The sequence below is a fragment of the Rhinolophus sinicus genome, chromosome 2, assembly GCF_057876585.1.
Source record: "Rhinolophus sinicus isolate RSI-liver-muscle chromosome 2, RSI-T2T, whole genome shotgun sequence".
NCBI lineage: Eukaryota > Metazoa > Chordata > Mammalia > Chiroptera > Rhinolophidae > Rhinolophus > Rhinolophus sinicus.
Window position 1 is genome coordinate 1,171,599 of NC_142502.1, and position 23,402 is coordinate 1,195,000.

Genomic DNA, 23,402 nt, shown 5'->3' on the forward strand with positions numbered 1-23,402 from the left:
ACCACCCCAGCCCAGGCTGCTGTGACACCCAACATGTCTGTCCCCATGATGCGGCCAATGGCGCCCAAGCCACGCCCGCTGTCTCCACCCCAGGGCATCACTGCTGGCTCCCCTTACCACTGGTCTTCCCACGTCCTCATTCACGTCTTTTCCGACCCTCCCCTAGAGCCGCCGGGGCCTCCGTTCCTTAACTGCCTCCAGCCAGCTCCCAAGCACCTGTCCCCTTCCCTGCTTCAAACCCCCCAGGGAAGGGGGTCCAACCCATGAACACGCTTTGGGAGAAGTCAGTCTGTGTGTTTCCTCTCCTGACATATTTGCACTTTTACCTTCTTAAACCCGTGAAACGTTGCACGACCTCCTCATCAGAGCACGGCACCTCATCCCCACACACAGGTGGAGGCCCTGGGCTCCAGAGCAGGGGGCCGAGTCCCTACACCTTCCCCTTCGCAAGCACAGGTGTCGCGCTGCATGCCACCTGCCGTGCCCACTGTGTGACCCCGGGCCCGTGTCCGACCCTCAGGCTGCCCTAAGAGCCAGGCTGACCTCCGAGCTCTGGGCTCTCGTCCTTCCACTCAGGACTGTACTGGAACCACCTGTCATTGTCACCGACGGCAGCTGCTCTCACTTTCCTCACTGCTTAGCTTTCCGCTGTGTGAATCGAGCAAAGCACCCTCAACCCTAATAGAAGCAGATCCCCACGCCCAGCGTGGGCCCCAGGTGGCTGTGTCACTTCCAGGTCTACTGAGTGATAAGCAGCATCGTACAAGCTTCCTGGCGGTTACTGCTGAGGACAGATGTCTTGCCGTCATAGCAAGAACCACGAGGGCTGGTTAAGGACAGGCTGAGACCGGCACCAACACTACCTCATTCTTCCTGCTGATGAATAGGAATTGGGGTGCTTCGCACTAATGCCATAAAAAAGGCATAAATCCTCCCCTTTGGAAGGTCTTTCTGGGAGCCCTGAGGAGGTGGGGGTGGGCAGGGGCTCCCCCTCCAAGCACACGTGGGTGTGCTTCCTGCCGGGTCTGCGCGGGCGATAAACACACGTGTGCACCATCTGAGTGACAGCCACTGTGTATGGCTCAGCTCGAAATCCCTCTCTGATTTCCAAGTGGCTACAGCATGTGCCTATATGGTGAATTTGGTATAAATTCCAGGACAAAAGGTAACTACTGAATGCTGATGTCTCCCCAGTTCTGATAAGCGGGATGGGAACCGTTCCCTTCCTGACAGATAGTGGGTGACGCGCCCTCACAAGTGCCAGCTCAGGGGGGAACGCACCTGGACACTGAGGCCCTGCAGTCTGCAGATGGAGCCTCCGGGCAGCTGTGACTTGTCAGTCATCACTGAGGCCTGCAAAGGGACGTCCCATCGTCCCACTTCGCTGCAGTTTCTGTGAGGTTGTGTCTACATCTGGGAAAACTTAAATTACATGATGCCAGAGTCTATCATAAACTTCACACGTGTGTGTGTGTGTGTGTGTCTGTGTGTGTGTGTCTGTGTGTGTGTGTCTGTGTGTGTCTGTGTGTGTGTGTCTGTGTGTGTCTGTATGTCTGTGTATGTGTGAGTGTGTGTGTGTGTGTGTCTGTGTGTGTGTGTCTGTGTGTGTGTGTCTGTGTGTGTCTGTGTGTGTGTGTCTGTGTGTGTCTGTATGTCTGTGTATGTGTGAGTGTGTGTGTGTGTGTGTCTGTGTGTGTGTGTGTTTGGTGTGTGATCCTCCCAAAACTCTCCCTTCAACTTCAAAGTTTTCTCAAACTCCCCACAACTCTACAAAGTTTCACACATGTCCTAACCCAGGCACCTGCTCTCCCAGGCCCAAGGTTTTGCTAAATCAATACGTGAATATATATGACTGGGGACTAACAAGTTTTTCCATAACTCTGTGGGAGTGATGGAATAAATTAGCACCAACAGGTGAGAGGCGACCGTGGCCACGCCAGCAGGCAGCTCACAGCCACCAGATGCTGCCACGACAGCGAACGAGCCCACTCACGGAGAGCGGGGCTGAGAAGTCGGCCAGCTTACCCCGCGCTGCACGTTTAATATGAAATCTGTCGCCCCCACCCCCCAGAGGCTCCCCACATGGTAAACACCAGACCTTCACAAAAGGACACAAGGCCCTTTCTCCCATAACCCATCATTGGGACCGAAAGCTCCAGATGGGTGTGAACAGAATGGGGCATTTCTAGGTAGTAAAGTGTTACTAATACCTGGTTAGAAAAAAGAGTGTGTGTGAATAGCACAGTGGTTTGAGCCCAAAAGCAAAGTATTACTTGGAGAATCTAAGAATTGCAGCAGATTTTGCACATGGTTTTCTCAGAAAGTTCTCTGGGATCCTACGGAATGCTTCCAAAGAGCTCACTGGAACCACAGACACAGCTATCACCCCACTTCTTCCTTTGTAAAGTGAGTCCGGACTCCAAAGGCTGCGATGTGGGTGGAGTGCGTGCGTGAAGGCGTCTTTCAGGGAGGGAAACACGCGGACCCAACTTCATGTGTTCTGTTCTTTTTTCATTTACTCCATGCGTTTGTAAAAGAATTATTAGGTGCAATGTTAGCTCACTAAAAATATTTCTACAGCCATTTTTAGGTCTTGCTGGAAAAATAGTTTTTAAAAATAAATATATTTTAATTCCACATCATGTGCACCCCACGGTTTTTAAGTGGGGACCAGTCACTGGCAATATAAGCTTTCGTGTTACTGTTAATTACACATGTCACCATTCTGAGGCGTGGCTCCTGCTATACATGTCTGAGTCATGCCAGAATTTCTAATTATAAAACGCCCTCCTTTAAATAGAAAATAAATCTCAAAGAAAACTCGAAATGCCAATGTTTCAATATTGACAAATCAGGAAGGTGTTTTGTACTTTCTTATTGTTATGCGATGACGTTTTGCCTATTTTCGTAAGTCTCATCTAGAAACTGACACACAGACCATGAAATTTCTTCATAGATGATCTGACAGTTCTCCCCAAACAATTAATCAAAACTCAGGCCGCAGACCATTTTCAAATGCAAATGATCCGAATCATTTCTAATGTTTTTGGTAAAATCTTACTGGAACACAGACTATTTTATAGATTGTTCTCCTGCCAGTGTTATTACCTCCGTACATCGTGCCCTCTTCTGAGTAATAACACAAATAAACCTTCTGGAGATGGAGCTATAAAGAATGATCCAGTTTTCCTGCAAACACATACATACAAAACCAGAATTTGTTGCTTTTCTTGCCAAAGAAAACACTGGGTCCTTTCCACCGTTGACTGGAGCCCTGGCAGTTATTTCTGAACATCGAGAATCACGAGTCCCTGTGACCTGTCCCGGTTCAGCCCCAGCCTTTTGTTGGTTTTGCTGCATTTAAAATACAGTTTCATCATATGTTAGGGTTTGTCCAGCGACACAAACCCCTTCCCCTAGCTCCTCACGAGGCCACCAAAGCTGAGTTTCTTTTGAATCATGAGCCAACGTGGGTAAGAAGATCAGGAGATCAGCCCCCTGATGGCAGCGGAAGGCGCCCCCATAAGTGAAATCCGACCTACCAGGGCACCGGGGTGTCTTGTGGGCCACGGCGGTGCCACTGATGGGCCTCCCGTTGGGCGTGACACACCAGCAGTATCCCGTGTAGCTGTGACACTGGACCTGGAGAGGCGACAGGACAGTGGTCAGTACTCACAGTGCCTCAGTGGTGGTGAGGCCCTGTCCTTCTCTTAGGAGGCCCACTGCGTCGCAATACTCGGCTGAGAGAGTGTGATGGCCTGGACTGAGCATTTGACAGAAAAACGCAACCGAGGGCGTTTACCGACAGCTGGCGTGTGCTGCCACCCGAACTATTATCTACTCCTCACCATTTCTGAGATGGAGCCCAAGCCCTCATCTGACACACGAGGCCCCAAGGTTCCAGCTGTTCAGGGTCTCTCAGGTGGCCCAGGGCAGAGTCAAGGAGAAGACACTGGTCAGCCCGTTAGCGGACAGTCTTTCCATCACACGCCTGGGTCCCTTGGCATCTGTCCGACTAGGCAGTGACACTGCCTGCAGTGCTAACCTATCTCCATTGCTCTCTCTCGCTCCTTAATCTTCCAAAGGTGAAACGATGAATTAAAAAATGTGTGGGGCTCCCGTTAGTATCAGAGAGCCCACAGCAGATGCCGTGTTGTTTTTCCACCCAAAGCTACGTAGTCAGCGTCAGGAATTGCTCTTCCTTAACCAGGAGGGACAGTATGTGTGACGACAATGTTGGCGTGCCTGGGAGAGGGGCCTGGGTCACTGACCAAGGTGTCAGAGCAAAGCGAGAAGCTTCAGGGCCCACGGCCTCCGTGTCTGGAGTCTTGCGAGCTCATGGCTGGCACTGACGTTCTGATTCTAGTGCGAGCTCCACCGGAACTAAAATTACACTGAAAGCAGGTTCTCATCAGCTCAGCACACTGGACAGACTCACTGAGGAAGCTGCCCCGTTCCCACCACACGGTAATGAAGGTGACCGGGGGGCAATGACACGAATACCTGCCCCAGGAAGGAATTCACACACGCCTGCTCGTGAAGGTGAGGCCGGGGGTGGGGGGTCTCACGCTCCACTGTGTGAAGGGTGGTTTCCCGCTGCGACCCTGGCTGTCTCCTCCCTCTAGCTCTGGTCCCCACCGCTGGCCCTCCCACGGCTCAGGCGCAGTCTTAACCTGACTGTAGGTGCCGTCGTCGTTGCATTCCGGAATGAAGACCTGCTGGAGCTCCTTCCGGGCCTGCTCCTGGGTGTACTTCCTCTCGGCCACACACCTGGACACGTCTGCAGGAAAACACAGAGCAGAGACGGCTGTCATGGCACAGGAAGATGGAAGACGCGAACGCGTGAGTCACAGAGGAGCGTGCCGATGGCCGAGGCTGGCGGGTCCCCTGGGCGAGCAAGCCCGAGCAGAATGGCAGGCCTCGAGCTACGCGCACACTGTGTGTCACGCAGTAACAGGCTCGCATGGTCAGGGAGCGGGGTCACCTGTGTACAGAGGGAAGCAGAGGCCCAGGAAAGGTTCTGGTTTAGCCTGGTGCAACGTGGGCAATGGTGACCCAGCAGCTGCAGTGCAGGCCAGGCCGACTCTTTAGGCTCAAGGACGGGCGTCTAAGTACATGGGGTCCAGTCCACACACCATGAAGGACTGGGTCTCAAACCACAGTTAGAATCAGACCAAACACACTGGTCCAGACGGAGGGAGTGTTAGGGCGCCTCGGAGGGCAGGTGACATCCTGGCCCTCAGCTGGGGGCCCAGGGGACCTGCCCGTCTGCAGACCACCGTTGTGAGGAAACAAGCCATGGTGGCCTCTTCTCTCGGCAGCTATGTTTCCTAGGACCTCAGAGTGACACTAAGCTGCCAACGTTAAGTGTGACGATGCAGTAGATAAAAGGGTCCAATCTGCTTAGCACTCCTCTCATCCGTCCCGACTTTTCACACACTCATGTTAAAATTACAACATAATTTGACGTAAAGTACGGTCGTCCTTCTGCTTCTTAGGAAGATACCCCTCAGAACTCAAGAAAGTAGAGGAAAAGTCTAACAACACTGAAGCGTAACAGGTTCCGCTGTGGACACCACGGCCGTCCATGGGCACCGTGCGTGTGTAAGTGACGGCCCTGAGCAGCCCAGCCCGGAAGCTTCTCCCCTTGGCCGTGCAGTCCGCACTGCGCCCACACTGCCTGGGAACCAGAAAGGGCGCTGGGTGCGACTCCCCGTGAAAGGTTGACGGTGCAACTACCATGGCCAGGCCCCCTTCTCTGCCTGACCCCAGCCAGGGAGGCTGGCTCTAAGGAGTGCCCGTGCCCAGCTGACAAGAGGCTGTGCGGTCCCCACCCCCGGCCGCAGGCCCTGGGACACAACCGCAAGGACAACGCCCACTGCATTCAGCCTTGTATAATGCAGCTCATTTGAATGTTAAACCGTGCAAGGAATGGCTTTCCCAACTTTTCTTAAACATTTCCAGATTTAAATAACAAGTTATCCAGATCTTCACGGCCCTCTGGATGTGGCCACCGCCCAGCGTCTTTAGTTGGTGACTTTCTGATTGCCTGGTAGTAAAAGCTGCTGGCTACACAGTGCCATCTGGGCAGCAGCCCCCAGGCTCCGGGCCGCTGGCGACAGCTCCGGGCGTCAGTGTGCTGACACAGCCCCTGCTGGTGGAGGCCCCGAGCCCGGGCTGTGGGGTGCCGTGGGCAGGCTGCCTGCCGCACAGACCCTCACGGGCTCAGGGCCTGCCATCCGCATGGACGCTTGGCCTGCCAACCCACTCAGCAACGTGGTTTTAATGCAGTCTGTGTTTAGCTGACGAGGAATCACTGTTTGCTGGACCTCTGTCCCGTGTTTGGAAGACAACCTGTGGTTTGACTGTCTAAAGAGAAAGTATGACATGCAGGGTCTCTGCACGGTACAGACGGAGGTGCAAATTACATCTAATGCTTGAGCTGTCGTGGAACATGTCAGAAAGCGCACATTTTCCAAACCCTGCACGGGCCCTGTTCCCGGCTTGGATGCCTTCTTCTAAAGACGTCACATCTGCCTTTGGCCGGACGGTTCTGGAACCTGCACCCTCGTGTTTGATAGAGTACGAATCCTAGGTCTGTGCCTGCGTGTTGCTAACCATTTAATCAGAGGAAACTGTGGGCCTGTGCCCACCGTCCCTTGGAAGAAAGTCTGTCACCACCTGAGGTGGCTTGCCTCAAGCCACCTGCTTATTGCTCCCCATTCCAGGTCCTCTGAGTCAGGTGCAAGGGCTTTACCACTGAGAAGAGTCTGAACAGCAGCCCCCAAACCAGGTGTGCTGAAACTCACAAAAGCTTGAGGGGTTTCCTCCAAAACTGATGCCACCCCCCCGTGATATTTTTGTTTTGTTATTTACTTTGTTGTGGTGAGAACCCGGAACCTGGGATCCACCCTCTCAGACAACACACTGTGGTGAGTGAGTGTCACATCACAGACCTCCCCCGGCCTGTCCTCAGCTCATCTGCTATGGTCCCCAGAGTCCTGAATGTCACTTCACACCATTGCCTGACTAATGTCTACACACTGTCCGCGAAATGCAATGCCCCCCTGACAGAAATCACAGCACGAAGTTATACTAGCCCTAGCTTCCCCTTTTACGTCACCTCTGAAAGAACACAGCAAAAAGGCTCACGCTTTCCCTCGAGGCTCTAGGTGCAGGTCCGAACCTGTCCCCTGGCTGTAGATTAACTATTTGTGCATTCATGCTTAGATTGAAAATTAAACAGGTCCTGAACTGTTCAGTGCCTTGTTGAGGTTTCACTCTGGACAATTTACTTTTAACTGTTTGAAAATTAAATCCTCAGAACCCAAGCACCATAATTTTTTTATTATGACGCAACTACACAAAACGTAAAATTCATCATTTTAACCATTTTAAAGTGTATGATTCAGCGGCATTTAGCTTGCCCACAATGTTGTGTAACCACCTCCTCCATCGGGTTCCAGAACATTTTCTCCACCCCGAAAGGAAACCCAGGCCACTGAGGAGCCACTCCCACCCCTCCCCCAACTGCCCAGCTGCTCTTCGTCTCTATGGCTTTGCCTGTTCTGGGCATTTCATAGACGTGGACTCAGAAGACGTGGCCTTTTGTGACTGGATTCTCTCAGCTGGCATATTTCGAGGTCATCCACATTAAAGTGTGTGCCAGCAAGCACACCATCCCTTCAGACAATGACGTGTCTCTGTGTGGATAAACCACCATTCGCCTGTTCACCTGTAGACGGACACCTGGGTGTTCCCACCTTTTGGCCACTGAGCGTAATGCTGCTGTGGACACCCACAGACACGTTTCTGTGTGGACAGGTTTTCAAGTCTTTTGGATCTGGACCTAGGATGGCAATGTCTGCACCTATGATGATTCTGTGTTTACCTGCCAGACAAACCACTAACCCATTTTCCACAGCAGCTGAACCATTTTACATCCCTGTCAAACGGGACAAAGCTTTCCTTCTACATCCTCACCGCTATTTATGTCTTGTCTTTTTCACTCCTTATTGTTAATAGCCAGGAAGTGGTATCACGTAACTTTTTGGCTCACAGTGATTTGTCAACTCTATGCTCAGTGTTTACCTCGTAGGAAAAATCCCTCACAAGTGAAAATTATAATATTAATATCTTCATGCAATAAAATACTATTTTAATCTTCTTCTAAGGAAAGATAACCACTGTACTAGACCAAAGGAAAACCATCTGATGCACATTTGCTCCCCTATCTTTAGAGAGCTTTGTTCTTACCCAAAACAGCAGGCGCTTCAGAAGGAGCCACTGTGCTCAGCAAGCTTCCCCACCAACAGGTTTTCTGTAGGAAGCATTGTGAGGAGTGGTGGGTTAGTAACAAGGAGCTTAGCAAGCAGCTTATTTACCTGGTTAGTAATCTGCTCTCTCAGTTGAGCAGTAAAATAGATTCCTTTTCCAGTGTGATCACAAAACTTGTTTAGACATCAAGAGGCATCAGAAGCTATCAGAATGCAATGCTCGCTATAAACCAGAAATAAACGACGATGCTTTACAATGGCTGTTTCTAACGACGTTTTTCAATTAATCAGGAAGCAAATAATTTCCTTCTTTGCTAAAATCACTCCAAACAGGATTAAGCAACACTTGGAAGAGAACTTTGCTGAGGAATTTGGAAAGCGGCCATCAGATGGGACTGCGCGCTTGACCAGAATGAGGTCAGCAGACATGATGCTCGCATGTGACCCTGGACTCAACACTCTCTCAGCGCTCCTTGTGGGGTCACCTGTCCGGCACGCCGCAGCGCCGAGATGACGGGAACGTGAGCCAGCATTCCTTGAGCCCCTGCGTTTGTCTCCCACGGTGTGGAGCTAACACAGGTGGAGCATGACAAGTTCCTTGTGTGCGGCAGGAACCCCCGGGAACGCGGAACGGCTGCAGCGTCCCATTGTGTTAACACACAGTGAAAGGTCTGCCAGATAGTTTTCCGGTCAGCAGACGCACTGACCCTGGGTCTAGGCTGGCACTGAGTGGGCATTAAGTGGGCACAGTGCTGGAAGCCCCAGGGTCAGCTCAGCTGTCACGGCTGTGCCCTCGTGGCCCAGTTTGGGGCCTGGCACAGGCGAGCCCGGCGTTAGAAAGTGGGAGCTGGGCCGGCGAGAGCAGCCAGATGAAGGGAGCCCTGCTCGGTAGTGGGCACAGAAAGAGCCCCAGGCGGGCATGCCTTTCGTTTCAGTTGGCACCTAATGATGACAGACGCTGTGTTTCAAAAGTTGTGATACTTTTCCCACCTATCATTTTGAAGGTCAGACTCAGAAAAATTAAGAATTCTGTGTTGCAATGTTCTTTGGCATAATTGAAATATCTTTTCCCTTCTTAATACAGACAGACGTGCTTTGATAAATGGGCAGAACGCCCCACAAGCCCGTCCCCCACCAACGTGCAGGCGCTCAGTGAAGTTTGTAACATTTCACTGGAGAGAAAAGGAACTTAGTTTTCATTTTTAGTAAGTATTATAGCTATAAATGCTTGAAGACAGAAACAAACTATAATAGGAACACCCTGAATACTAATGGGGGTTGCCAAGTCATGAAGGAAAAAATGAAAATAAACTGCAAACTATTGCAAGAATACATTATTCAGATGGTTTTTTATGGCATTCCGACAGGAAACAACCGATCCTATGATCTCTCTGATAACTGATAACCACAACCATCAAAGCATCAAAGTAGGTCGTTATACAAGAGGTCAGCAAACCTTCCCTGGGAAGTCTGGCTATGACCTCCAGGGGGGAGCCGAGCCGATCTAAGGCCGCACTGCAATGAACTCGGACTCCAGGGATTGCTAAAGCCAGCAGAAAACTGGTCACTAATATTCTTAAAAAGTCTGTGTGTTTCTGATCGTTGCTGGACCATGGGAGCGATGATGCCACCTCTTGTTATGATGCCTTCAATCTATAAAGAGGGACATTTCCAACATCAGACCTGCTAGCACACCATGAAGGTGCCAACGGACACTGGTTTGGGTAAGATTCCTGCAAGAGACGGGCTCAGAGCGAGCACCACCACGCTTGACGGTTGTCCAGACAGCAGGCCTGCAGAAGGAAGACGTCGAATAGACATAGCCTGGAGCAGGGCCAAAGACCCGGCCTAGAGGCCTGGGGAGAAAGAGAGTCACACACACAGGCACACACACCCACACACACACAGGCACACACACACAGGCACACACACCCACACACAGGCACACACACACACAGGCACACACACACGCGCACACACACACACAGGCACACACACACACACAGGCACACACACACAGGCACCCACACACGCGCACACACACACAGGCACACACACACACACACAGGCACACACACACAGGCACACACACCCACACACAGGCACACACACACACAGGCACACACACGCGCACACACACACACAGGCACACACACACACACAGGCACACACACACAGGCACCCACACACGCGCACACACACACAGGCACACACACACACACAGGCACACACACACACACACACAGGCACACACACACAGGCACCCACACACGCGCACACACACACAGGCACACACACACACACACAGGCACACACACACAGGCACACACACACGCGCACACACACACAGGCACACACACACGCGCACACACACACACACAGGCACACACGCACACACACGCACACACACGCACACACAGGCACAGCCCACATAGACTTTTTTCATGAAATACCTGTTTCACTGAACAAAACAACAGCAGGCTAACAACTGATTTATAGGAACTAAGTGCCCTTTTGGGCTTCCGCCAGCCCCCAGACGCAGCTACAGGCGACAGCCGTCCCCACAGACGACATCATCCCACGCTTAAGCAGAGTGGCAGGCGATGAAGCGTCTGACGTAAAGGCTTGTTAGGCACATTTTTCTGATCAGAAAAATCACCGAACAGAAGGGATTCTCAGTGCTCTCTGGTCCAACTACCTACTTTAAAGACGAGACGACAGGGCCGAATGTGGCCCCCAGGCAGTCAGAGGCCCAGCAAGCATCTTCTCACAGGCTCTGTGATCCTGACCTTGGCAGCACCAGAAAACCCGGCAGCTGGCAAGATGCGGGCGCAGCTCCTTGCCCGCTGCTCCTGGTCCCCTGGGCCCCAGCTGGCGTGCTCCTGCTCCAAGCACCACGTGGAGAGCCACGCGGGTGGGGCTCCTGTCAGGCTGGGCGGGAAGGTGACGCCACCTGTCTTCAGTGACGAGTGCGAAGAGGCCTGAGCAGGTCACAGGACAGTCACTACACTTAGGTTTTTATCATTGTTTAATACAAAATAAGTAAAAGCTACATAGAGGACACACTGTGGCAACACTGTGGAGAATGGCCATGACGGGCTCCTTGGGCCTTAAAGAAAGGACACCTGACAACCCCATTCGTTTCAGGCATGACAAGCCCTGCTGACCGTCAGTGGGTTGCCGCCTTCCACTGAATTTCTAAAACAGGCGTGCACAGCAGCGTAAGCTGTCTTTTCCCACAGGACTTGGCAGAAGGCACACTGAGCCCAGCATCCCGAGATGCCGATCCGTGGGCCGCCCTTGGAGCACATGTCCCCAAGAGGAAGGCGCTGCTGCTGACGGCTGACACGGCCCTGGTCCCCAGGTAGGACAGTCAGGGCTGTCCTGAGACCCTCGCGCCCTTGCTGTCCCTCGCCTCAGGGGAGCCCCTGAGAGAAGGTGTGACACCAAACGACTGCTCTGACCGCCACCAACAGGACAGAGCTGCAGAGACGGTTCCAGGCGGTGGCCGTGGTGTGAGGGCTCAGCACACAGTCCCAGGGTCACGAGGCCACGGGTTTCCTCAGGGAACGCCAAGGTCAACGCTTGTCTGAGCAGGTCGGACCAGTGGGAAGGCCCTGGGTCAATGCAGACACTGAGATTTCTGTGCAGTGGCGGCTACTTGGCCAGACTGACTCTGCCTGTCCCCCTGGGGTCCTCACAGGGAGAGAACAGGGCTCTGCAAACGTGTCACGATGCTGGCACTGGTCACTGTGCCCCCCACGCTGTGGGGTGCCATCTGCCTCCATCACGACCCTGCGGCTCCTGCAGCCCTGTCCCACGTGCCGGCTTGCTGGTCACAGGGTCCACCACTGCCATGGTGGCCAGGACAGCGACCAGGAGCCACTGGCAGCCGACCCGGAAAGTGGAAAACGTTCTGGAACAACATTCCTTTCCTTACACATTGGCCTATGTTAGGCTCTCGGTCTCGGAAAACTCCTAGGACGCTGCCTGGTCAGGTGTCTGTTATGGCTTCAGTTCCAGAAATCTCAGCATCGTTCCAGCATCTCCTGGCACTTGACTCTCCTCCTCCGTCTCCTTCTTTTTCAGCTATTTTAATTTAACGCCAGACATTTTGTTGAAAAGAAAGACAGCCCCAATGGTCTCAGATTAAAAGAAAACAGTAATGTGTTTGCTGAGTTCTAAAAACACAAATTCCACACATTTCTCAAAAAGTATGAGAAACCTCTTCCATATGAAGCCCTCAGTCCACTCAGGGTCAATGGCCATCGTCACGTGAAATGCATAAAACGTTTCAATCCAACTTAGTTAAATAGGGACGGAAATATTTTAATCATTGTTTCCACACCAGTGCTTCCCGAAGGACAGGCGTACGGGACTGTCCCCCCCCAGACATGTGACCAGCCCTCAAAACATGCAGCTCAGCACTCGCCAAGTCGATCCCACGAAACACACACCAAGTCCCGCACGGGGATCGGCAGAGGAACATGGGCGGTTACTCGTGTCACCTGAGGGACATCAGGGCACGTCATCTCCTCTTTCACATTCAGAGCAGAAAGCTCACCCCTGGGTGTGCTGTGAATGTCAGTGTTTGTGCCCTTAGAGAACAGAGCAGGTGGCAGCGGGGACACCTGTCTTCAGGTCCCGTCAGCAGCAGGACTCACATTGCCTCCCATTCACTGTGAACTGGCTCTGCCACACTGGCTCAGGCAGGCCAGGGGGTGTCAAGTGCTGGACCTGGGGGGCTGGGCTGGTAAGTGACCGGCAGCGTACTGCAGCCTGGGTGAAGGACAGTCCCCTGTGATGAGGTCCTATTTCTGCCATGAGCCCCAGTCCAAGCGAAAGGCTGCTTCTGGAGGGTAACGCTGGTTAGAGCCTGGAATCCCTTTCCAGGGCCACCCCCAAGATGAGGGCTAAAAGCAGGACCTCAGAGTCCCAGCGCTTCACCCAAACCTGGCACGTCCCAGGTGCATATGGCCCTCTTATTTGAAAACCTACCGCCTGGCCAACAATCTCTCGTTAAAGGGGCTTTAACATCTGCTGCCCATGGCAGTTGAAGCACCAAACGAACATGACTTTGAAGTCTGTGGGTACCTGTGCATTCTTTCATTTCAGTCCTTTTGATTTAAATTAAACTTGCTTTTACGAGGTAAGTTGTATTTTTCCCTACTTCTCCCTTACTGCATTTTTTTGAGTTACAAATTTATGGTATGAAATTTGCTTAATGAAGTAAGTGAGAATGCCCACCAAGGGAATTATCCAGAAAACTTAGGCTGGATCCAAACACACATAAGGTAACAAAGGTATTACCTACGGAGACATCTGTGTTTAACACGAATTCACGCCCTGTCCAGTAGCAGCCGGTCTTGACCCTGCAGGTGGGCGTGGCAGAGGGCCGAGGTGGAAGGCCATGGGGACAGGCCACCTCCACCAGCCGTGGGACACGGACGCTCTGGCCTTGGATTTCCAGCCGGAGACCTGGACTGCAGTCTAGGCCCCACTAATGCTCACAGATGCCAAACGCAGATGCTCAATGTGGTGCCAAACTGGCCGCTGCGGCAGGACACAGGATTGGGGGTATCCAATGGGACGTGGTCGGAAAAGGAACACACAACTCACCACTTCCACAGCTCTTGTTCTCACAGGCTCCGCTGGCGTAGGCGATGGCTTCTAGAAGCTTCTCTAAAGAGATCGCCTGATATTTGAATGTACTCTTAAATCGCTCCCTGTTTGTCAGCACAGGTGACTGGGGTGCGTAACCACAGCCGAGGCCTGAGGCTCCGTGCCAAGCGGCCTGTGATCGATGTGTTTGGTGTCACGAAGCAGATGCAGAGGGACAGGGCCCAGTCCCTTCCAGGTGTGCTTGCTGGCTGCCACCTTCCCGACCCTGTGGCCATGCTGTGCCCACGGTGAGGCTGCAAATCGTCCCCGTCCCGGACCACCAACCAGGCACACTGTCCTTCCTGACAGAGGTGCGAGAACTCCGAGAGCGGAGCTGTCTAGGGCCGAAAGGCCAAGTGTGGACAGAGACACCGTTCCCGCTGGGAGTGTGTCCCGGCGAGAAAACTGCTTCTTCTGTGAGGCTGGGCTCCCAGGGCCCCGGCTCACTCGGTCTTTGTTGAAGTCACAGCAAGCACATTGCAGCGTCTGGGCAGCTCAAGAGGTTTTGGGGGCCCCTGTTTTCGTGGCCCTGTGATGGGGGTACCACTGGGAACGGGATGAGCCCCATTACTGAGCCTGGAGGCCCCTCTGCCACCTCACCTTGGCAGTGTGGGCTGTTCTGTCACTGCAGGACCCCGAAATCCACTGAAGGACCGTCGGAAGAGAGCTGGGTGTGCCGGCACTGAGGTTCCCCTGGAAAGGCTGACACGGCCATCTCAGCACACGGGGGAGGCAGTTCCCGGTTGGGTGGCTCTGTCCTAAGGTACCTCTGAACCAGAACTGGGTCAGATGCAGAGGGAATAAAACCTACCCGTCCTCATTCAGGTGACTCTTCAGGGAGCCATTCAGTAAGAAATTATGTTAAGTATTAAGTTCATTAATCCTAAGGAACATATTAGAATCCACTGGAAAAAAACCTGATTGGAGCTAATTAATCACATAATTTTAGAATCACATAGAATGACGCTGCCTCAGGATTACCAGGCGTCCCGCTGAACAAACTAAGATTGTGTGTGTGTGTGTGTGTGTGTGTGTGTATCTCCATTAAATGAATCTGAGAATTTCCACTTACGTTTTCTCCAAGGAAATTAAAAATAGCGTACAGTTTACTAAAACCCAAATGACCACTGAGAAAACAGCTACAAGGACAAAATAATCGTATCAAACAATAGGACGCCAGGTGGTTGAGATTTGGGCTGGTATTTTCTGCTGTTTTCTAAGGATGGAAATGGATGGTTAGGGAGACTAAGGAATTTTTCATGCACAAAGACCGTCTTTAAAGCTGCGTCCTGCTTTTCCCCACCACCACAGACAGAGCTCAAGCAAACGTCCTTTAGCTGACAAAGCGCCCAGCTTGCTGCCGCTAAATTCAGAGTTTCAGTATGTTTTGTACTGTAGCTAGTACATGTCATTTAAAGAAATAATTTCAAATGCAGCTAATTTGAATGATTATCATCTTTACTTTTATGAAAATTTTCTATAGAAAGACATTCCTATCTGTGTTTTGACATTTTAAAACTATTTCCCTACTAAAATTTAATTTGTGAACCACATTGGTTTTGCTCAACAAAAGCTATAGCTCTTTACCTTCCAAATTAACACTATTTCCAGTTTGGGCCAGAGGTAGGCGAAAGCTCCTCCCACAGGTCCAGGTCCTGGGTGACCAGGAACGCTTGGTGGCCCTATCATCACAGACCAGCTGTTCCCAACGGGCTGGAGCCCCAACCCCGCCCCGAAGGTCAGGGTCGGGGTCCTGCTGAAATGCATAACCTCAGCCCCAATCTCTGAGGCTGATTTTCAGGTCTGGGGGTGGCCCCAAAGACTAGACCCTCCAAGTAGCCCCAAGCTGATGCCATGTGGCCCGTCACAGGGCCACACCTTGCCTGGCGGGCCCTGCCTGGCTCAGGAGGCTCACGTCAGTAGGACAAGCCTCGTGTTTTTGGACTCAGGATGCTAGTCCGTCTCACTGCAGTACATTCCTTCAAGTATGAAGGAACTCTGCCCGCTGCGTGTTTCCCTTGCAAGTCCACCTGCATAGTGAAATGGAATTACATTTTCATTGGGCAGAAGCTGATTCCTTTACTCTGCCGGTCCCGTTTGGAGCAGGCCAGGCCTTGGGCACACCGAGGCTGACCCAAGGTACACTCGTCACCTGAGGGCCTGGAAACCCTGGTCAAAGGCCCAGTGGAGGTATGCAAGGGTCATGTGAGCTGAGCTGGGCACACAGGCCCGACACAGGGCCACCTCCACCCAGCCACCCTCTTTCTGCCTCAGCTACCTAAGGCTTCCCTTCCGCCTGCCAGGACAGAACAAATTACAGATCTAATGTTCCAGCTCCCACAGTCTGCTTGCCTGCTGTCCTAGCCCCTCCGGTAATGTCCTCACGTGTGCCAGCCTTGTGCTGGGACCCTCATGACGCATGTGGTGTGGGGGGGAGGCGCAACCCCACCAGTGGCATCCGACCGCAGGGCAGGCGTGGCCTGAGTCCCACAAGCCCTTCTCCACCACACCCTCATACAGAGCAACGTGCCAGGCTCTCTGCCTGCAGAACCACTGTCGCTTCAGCTCAGGCCCTGGCCCTCAAGTACTCTGATGATGAACAAACCACAGCAGCAGAAAATATCCTCAGAACTTGTAACCGCCGGTTACAGGCAGAGCTACAGGCATAAGCAAAGGGGAAAGAGGACGTCAGGTCCTGTCCAGTGCCCACGGAGCTGCAGCAAACACATATGGGGACAGGGCTTGTCCCACGTCAAGATCTCAGCCCTGGTCAAGATCTCAGCGCTGAGATCAGAGCATTCCCTAGGGGGTCTACAGGAGCGACACCCAGGCCGAAGGGACAGGTGAAATGCTATCTTTGTCATGTCAGGGTGTGACTCAAATTCATCACCTAGGGCATGGCATTAGGACAGGACAAAAGAGCAAATCACCCCAACGTGGCCAAGCTTGGGGATGGGACAGGAGGACCCTGTGGCCAGCAGACCTGTGCTCTGCTTCCCCAGATCTAACCACAGACCATCACCCCAGAGCCCTGTGTGCTCTTCTCTCCTAGAACAGGGTTTCCGGGTGGGAATTCCCGCCCATTCTTGGGAATTATTTTTGCTTTTCTGTTCCCGAATCCCAAGAAAAGTTGGTTGGGAAATTGGGAAAATCAGTTCCTTGAACCTAGGTGGTTGGTAGTATCGGCCGTCACTTTGTGGAAACGATTCATTGTGGAGAACAGAAAACAGCTTATATCTCGGTATTCGAGAACGGGAAAGTGAAAAAAATTCCTGAGAACAGGTAAAATTCCCGCCCAGAAAACCTATCCTAGAGAATAAGGTAAAGAAGTTACATCTCTTTCTGAGCAGAACTGTTTACATTTGAAACATCAACCTGTTTTTCTGAGTCAAACCTCTCATCAGTGTGGGAAGCATTTCACTGCTGTGTTCTAAGCAAGCTGCTTAATTCTAAGTCTGATTCTCAAAGCAGGAAAATCAGAAATTACACATATAAAATTAGCACCAAAAAAAAATCACTGGCAACGGTCCAGGTGAATTGTACACGTCCCATTTGCTAAACGGTGAAATAAGAAAGAGCTGAAACAACCAACAACAAACTTCAGTGACAACAACTTTAGAAGACTCTGGAAACATTCTGTGAAACTCTCGGATAAATGTGTGTCGTGATGTCATAAAACATTCTAAGAAAAGAGAGCACTAATGGAGTGAGAAATCACTCTCCTGCCTTACGTGCTCTGAAAAAACTTCACAGACAGAAAAGTTCTTACTTACACAACGTTAGCAAAGGCGGAGGTAAAACCCACACCGGCCCGTTGTAGCGGCCGACCTACCTCCCGGCCTTCGGGCGACGACACAGAGCTTACCTTTGCAGTTTCCACGATGAGCAATTTCTAACTGAGGGTCCTTGCACTTGGCGCGCTGGAACTCGCAGCGGGACAGGAAGGTCCTCCCGTCGGACGCACAGAGCGGTCTCTGCGGGGAGCCCCCGCAGTCCAGGCTGCAGTCCTGGTCCTTGTCTTGATCGACTCGCAAAAACTGCAGGGAGGAAAAAGAAAAGAAGCCAAACAAATTTAAAGAAATGCCCTGCAGAGCAGCAGAAAACAGACGGCCATCTAGGACCACTTCACATCAGGGGAGGGAGGAGCTGCCAGAAACGGCACCCAAACCCCTGAACTTCTGTGCCCTCATCAGCTGCCAATCATCTGGATGACGGTAATTCTCTAGGTGAGAATCTCTGAATGCCGAACGTGTGTGAAACCTCACGCCTGCGGGGGCGTGGGCTCTGCTTCACCTTCAATAGTCTGAGCAGCCATGTTGTCCTCTGAGGGTGTAACCCGTCTGCGAGCTTGCTCCCACCGTGTCTGCACCCCTCTGGATCTCAGGAGTGTCAGCTTGGATCAGAGGGGGCCCCTCTCTAAATGGCTCCACCACCTCATGTCCCATCCATGTGCCCTTGTTTGAACTGGATTATCACTTTCCAAATAAATGCCCACGCCCTGAAGGAAACTTATTTCTACGAAATGCCTGCTAGCTCTTCACACTTGGCACACGTCACCCACAGCATGGAGTGGACCTGGCGTCAGGGGCCCGCCCTCCCCGGGGACTGAGCCTGCGGAGACCATGCCAGTGGCCTTTCACGCACAGCAGTGCCCAGGTTTCCCATCCTTGCCTTGGCTCCTCTAATATCCTTGACACATCGCTTGGGGACAGCAGTGTCTCCCAGTGACACCTGCGACCTGGCCGCCCGCTCCCATGCCTGCCCTCCTAGGACAATGCACGGCGCTCCCTGCCCATGCCGGACCCCCAGTCCCACCCTTGTGCTCCAGCCGCAGCCCTGCCTGGTCCTCCTGATGCCACATGGGCCAGCGCACAAGAGGGCGGATCTCAGAAAGCTCGTAGGAAGGCTTCACGTGACAGGACACATGGAACCATCGTAAGGCTGTGGTGACTGGAATGTCACCTGCCCCACAGACGTGCTGTCTCCGACTTCTGGGGCATTAACAATGCATTAAGGGAAAGAAAGAAAGGGGGAAAGGAGACAACCAGAGCTGTGGTTCTCACTATTGCTCTCAGGGCATTTGGGCCGCTGGGTCCCTGTGGATTTGAACAGGTTTACCTGCCGTCATTTGCCCCAGTAACATTATGAGATGGAGACAGCTCTGCTCAGAGGACCCAGCCCGTCCTCCAGTCTGAGCTGGAGAACCAGGAATAGGCTCAGCAAAGGTCCAGGGACCCTCCTCCACGGGTCGTAAATAAGAGGGAAAAGGAAATTCTCAAACTCAGGCTCCTTCATTCCTTGCAAAGACGCCCACGCCCTCCCCGAATGCCCTGAGGGTCCCAGTGGCACCGCTTAGAAATTACCCAAGAGCTGAAGCTGAGAGGAATCCCTGGAGGGAAGAATGACCCTGGAGGGCAGACTGCCAGGGCCATGTCCCTCACACAGGCGGCAGGTCCCCACAGCCCACACCCTGGGGCCCTGGCCAGGAAGGTCAGGGGCGCTCTGTGGCAGGGCAGGTGCACGTGCCATCTCAGAGCATTCGCTTGCGAGAGGGAGAAACTGCTCAGCAGTGGTCGTTTCCCCATTTCTGGATGAAGGTGTCAATCAAGCAACTGGTAACCAGCACCTGGAGGAGATGGACTTTCATTCGGTGGGGCCCCCGGGCACAGGGGACCTACTTCTCAAATCGGTCAAGGTCAAACAGCATGCTCACACTTCTCACTTGCTGAAACGAGCTGTGCTCAAGTGAAAACAGATCACTGCCTTCTCTGGGTTCTTTGAAACTTTGGTTTTTTTACTTAAAAATGGGCAGAGCAAGTACATAAGTACGTGGGATTGAACTGTCACTAAGGAGTTTCAACCCCATTTTTCACTTCACCCGAAACTGTATTTCAACTTTCCAGCCGTGGAGGTGCCCTGGAGGCTTACAGCTTCTGGGGCAATGTCCCCTACGAGTCCCTTCAGTCCTCTGTCCTAGGAGTCCGCCAGCCCTGACACGCCACTTCTGTCCTACAAAGTTCTCGCCACTGCTCATTCCTCTCCTCACAAGCCCTGGAGAGTCCGGGTGGACTGTTCTCATAACACACAGCTGGCCCCACAGTGCGTCACTGGGGAGCGGGGGACAGAGAGACAGGGACAGAGAGACAGGGACAGAGAAAGATGGAGAGACAGAGACAAGGAGAGAGACAGAGACAGATGGAGACAGAGAGAGCTAGAGAAAGAGAGACAGAGACAAGGAGAGGGAGAGAAACAGAGAGATGGAGAGAAAGAGAGAGAGACAGGGAGAGAGAGAGGAAGAGAGAGAGAGAGAGAGAAACAATAGTGAACAAATCTGAACGTGTAACATGCTCAGGACCCAGCCTCACATAGGAACCCATCCAATATTCTCTTTTAAATTAAAAAAAAAAAAGGAATAAACCTAAATCCTGCTAATGTTTATGTGGAAGAGATGGTCTATTTCCTGGAACCCTAAGTGAGGACATGCTGATGACTTAGGCTAAGACCTCGTAATTATCACTTTCTCTAAATGGGAAGAGAGAAACTGTATCTCTCCTAACACTAACACACACACACACACACAGGCCTAGCATTCAGGCATTTGGAATTTGACCATAATTCTTGATAATTTAATGGTGTAGAACTAACAATGGCACTATTCTTTCTCGGAAATAAGAGAACACATACTCTATGCACATGTGTCTCCCTCCCCACTTTCAGTAGCAGTTAAATTCCAAGGGAGACAGCGCATAGAGGAAAACGAGCTTTTAACTGTTTTCTTCAACAAACAAGGCCCTTCAAGGAAAACAAAACATTCCTAATCTGAAGAGTTCACGCTCTATTAGAACTTGGTTGAGGGTTTTCAAACTATTAATAGTTAAGATAAAAGGCTCTTTGCCAAATTTCCGGGGAAACCAACTGGATCCCGAGCAACACGGTGAAAACAAGCACCACCGACTCGCAGGGGCTCCCAATCCCACTGCCAGGACCGGTGCTGTTTGCGCAGGCGCCGGAGGCCTGGGGGACACACGCGATGTCCCGTGCGCACCGCTGTGGCTCCCGCCTGAGAAGATAAGTGGGTCAGACGCAAATGGATCGAAACATGACCAACGTTTTGCTTAATAAATGCATGGGTTTAAGCCAGAAAAAGTTGGAGCAAAATCAAACATTTAAGAAACAGTTTAAAACACTCTTCAAACCTTAATGGATAGGTTTTCCCACCGTAATATTGACGGAGGACTTTTTTTTTTAACTCATGATGATATGGGATAACATACAGAATGGGTAAACAGGAAGAAAAATGCCTCTGAAATGTCTAATTCTGTAGCTGTACGATTCACAAAAGCAAGAACTTTCTAAATAACAGGCCATGGGGAGGGGGGTATGGGCCCCGAGTGCCTGTGCTTCGTCCAAGGACAAGCCTCACTCATGCTGGGAATAAGGTGGGACCATGGGGACAGCTAAGGGGCAGGTGGCAGTGAGCTTGTAAATCAGGCCTGCTTTAAAGGGTAACTTCGGCAGTGCAAAGCCTGAATTTTCTCAGATTTGGGAAAAGACTTACCTACTTTACAGTTTAATAGAAAACCTGAATTTGATGCAAACGTGGAAACTGTCTAGAGCCTCTTACGTGCAGCTTCAAGGCTAACATGAAACAGCTCTTTCTGTGGGGTGTTTCTTCCCAGAGAGATATGGTGGTATCATTCATTCATTCCTTCATTCATTCATTCACTCATTCTTTCATTCACTCATTCATTCATTCACTCATTCAATCATTCACTCATTCATTCATTCACTCATTCAATCATTCACTCATTCCTTCATTCATTCATTCAATCTTTCATTCATTCATTCACTCATTCTCTCATTCACTCATTCATTCATTCACTCATTCATTCATTCACTCATTCCTTCATTCACTCATTCATTCATTCATTCACTCATTCATTCATTCACTAATTCTCTCATTCACTCATTCATTCACTCATTCCTTCATTCGCTCATTCACTCATTCCTTCATTCACTCACTTACTCATTCATTCATTCATTTGCTGGCAGTGATATAAGCCAATTTGTTTGTGCTTTAAAAACACGCACTTCGACATTCTACTGTCTTTGCCTCCTTTTCTGTAACTGAGGACAAAGCCTCATCTTTCTAAGGTAACTCAAAAGTCAGATCCAGCTAGAATTAAACTTATTAAACAATTCTGAGTGACCACTCTCTGCCAGGCATTGTATCCAACTCCAGGACAGTGGAAACTCAAAAGGGATCCACCCTGCAGGAGCTTAAAATCCAGAAGGCAGAAAATCTGGACCACACATGATCCCCACGCCATCTGTGACCACACACGATCACATCAGCTGGGAGCCACACATGATTGTCATGTGATCTGGGAGCCACACATGATTGTCATGTGATCTGGGAGCCACACATGATTGTCATGTGATCTGGGAGCCACACATGATTGTCATGTGATCTGGGAGCCACACATGATTGTCATGTGATCTGGGAGCCACACATGATTGTCACGTGATCTGGGATCCACACATGATTGTCACGTGATCTGGGAGCCACACATGATTGTCATGTGATCTGGGAGCCACACATGATTGTCATGTGATCTGGGAGCCACACATGATTGTCATGTGATCTGGGAGCCACACATGATCACCAGGTCAGGAGATGACAGCAGGTTTTTCAAGGAAGATGCAGGAAGAAAATGAGGACTTAATCCTACACTCAGGGTCAATGGAGGTGGGGCGCCTGTGACAGGAGAGGGGGGCCCAACAGATGGGGTGACTGATGTTGGACAGGGTGACACCGGAGTTGGAGCAATGCCTCCAAGTACCACACACCAGGAAAAGTGTCTACCTAGCGTGGGGAACCACGACAGTCCTCTCAGGACTGAGATGCAACCCAGAGAAACGCAGTCCCCACAGCCTTGCCGAGACGCTCAGGCACGCACACCCTGGACGCTTCTTGGGGGCCGTGATGATATGGAAACGCACAGTGCAGAACCGCCGAGGTGAAAACAGGAGACATACCAGCCATTGCTGTCTTCCTGTTTTTACCATGTGGCCTTCACTGTTTTATCTGAATGGACAAAAGCCTTTTCTAAGTGTCTTACAGATGGTTTCCTGCTTCTGGTCCCCTGACCCAACTTTCCCCAGAATTCTTCCAGTTCCTTCTTTGACGTCACACTCTGCACACAAGCTTTCGGTTCCTGGCCCCACAGCTAGGGGCGGCCATGCGTTGTACCTCCTGCTCACAAACCTCTTCTTTTCCACAACGTTTAATTTATTTTCCTTCCCTCACTCCACATTAGTATTAATTTCAATGATGAAAACATAGTTTTGCTTCTTGTCAGTACTTCCTTAAGTCAAGAAATCTCTTGAGTTATTAATTTTTACAAATATATATTTATTTAAATTCAGTAAGGCTTCATTGTTTTTAAAATTCTTCTCAATAAA

The 23,402-nt window shown here is 51.3% G+C and overlaps 1 protein-coding gene across 3 annotated transcripts in view; it reads right to left on the minus strand.

Annotated features, from left to right (window-relative positions):
* The window catches only part of SMOC2 (SPARC related modular calcium binding 2), a 164,039-nt gene that overhangs the window by 99,010 nt on the left and 41,627 nt on the right, over positions 1-23,402 (minus strand). For all 3 annotated transcript variants that reach the window (XM_074333859.2, XM_074333858.2, XM_088794949.1), the window contains exons 2-4: positions 17,803-17,974; positions 4,674-4,780; positions 3,543-3,642 (exon numbers count right to left, since the gene is read on the minus strand). In XM_074333859.2, the coding sequence (XP_074189960.1) occupies positions 3,543-3,642; positions 4,674-4,780; positions 17,803-17,974 (379 nt within the window). The remainder of the gene's footprint in view (positions 1-3,542; positions 3,643-4,673; positions 4,781-17,802; positions 17,975-23,402) is intronic.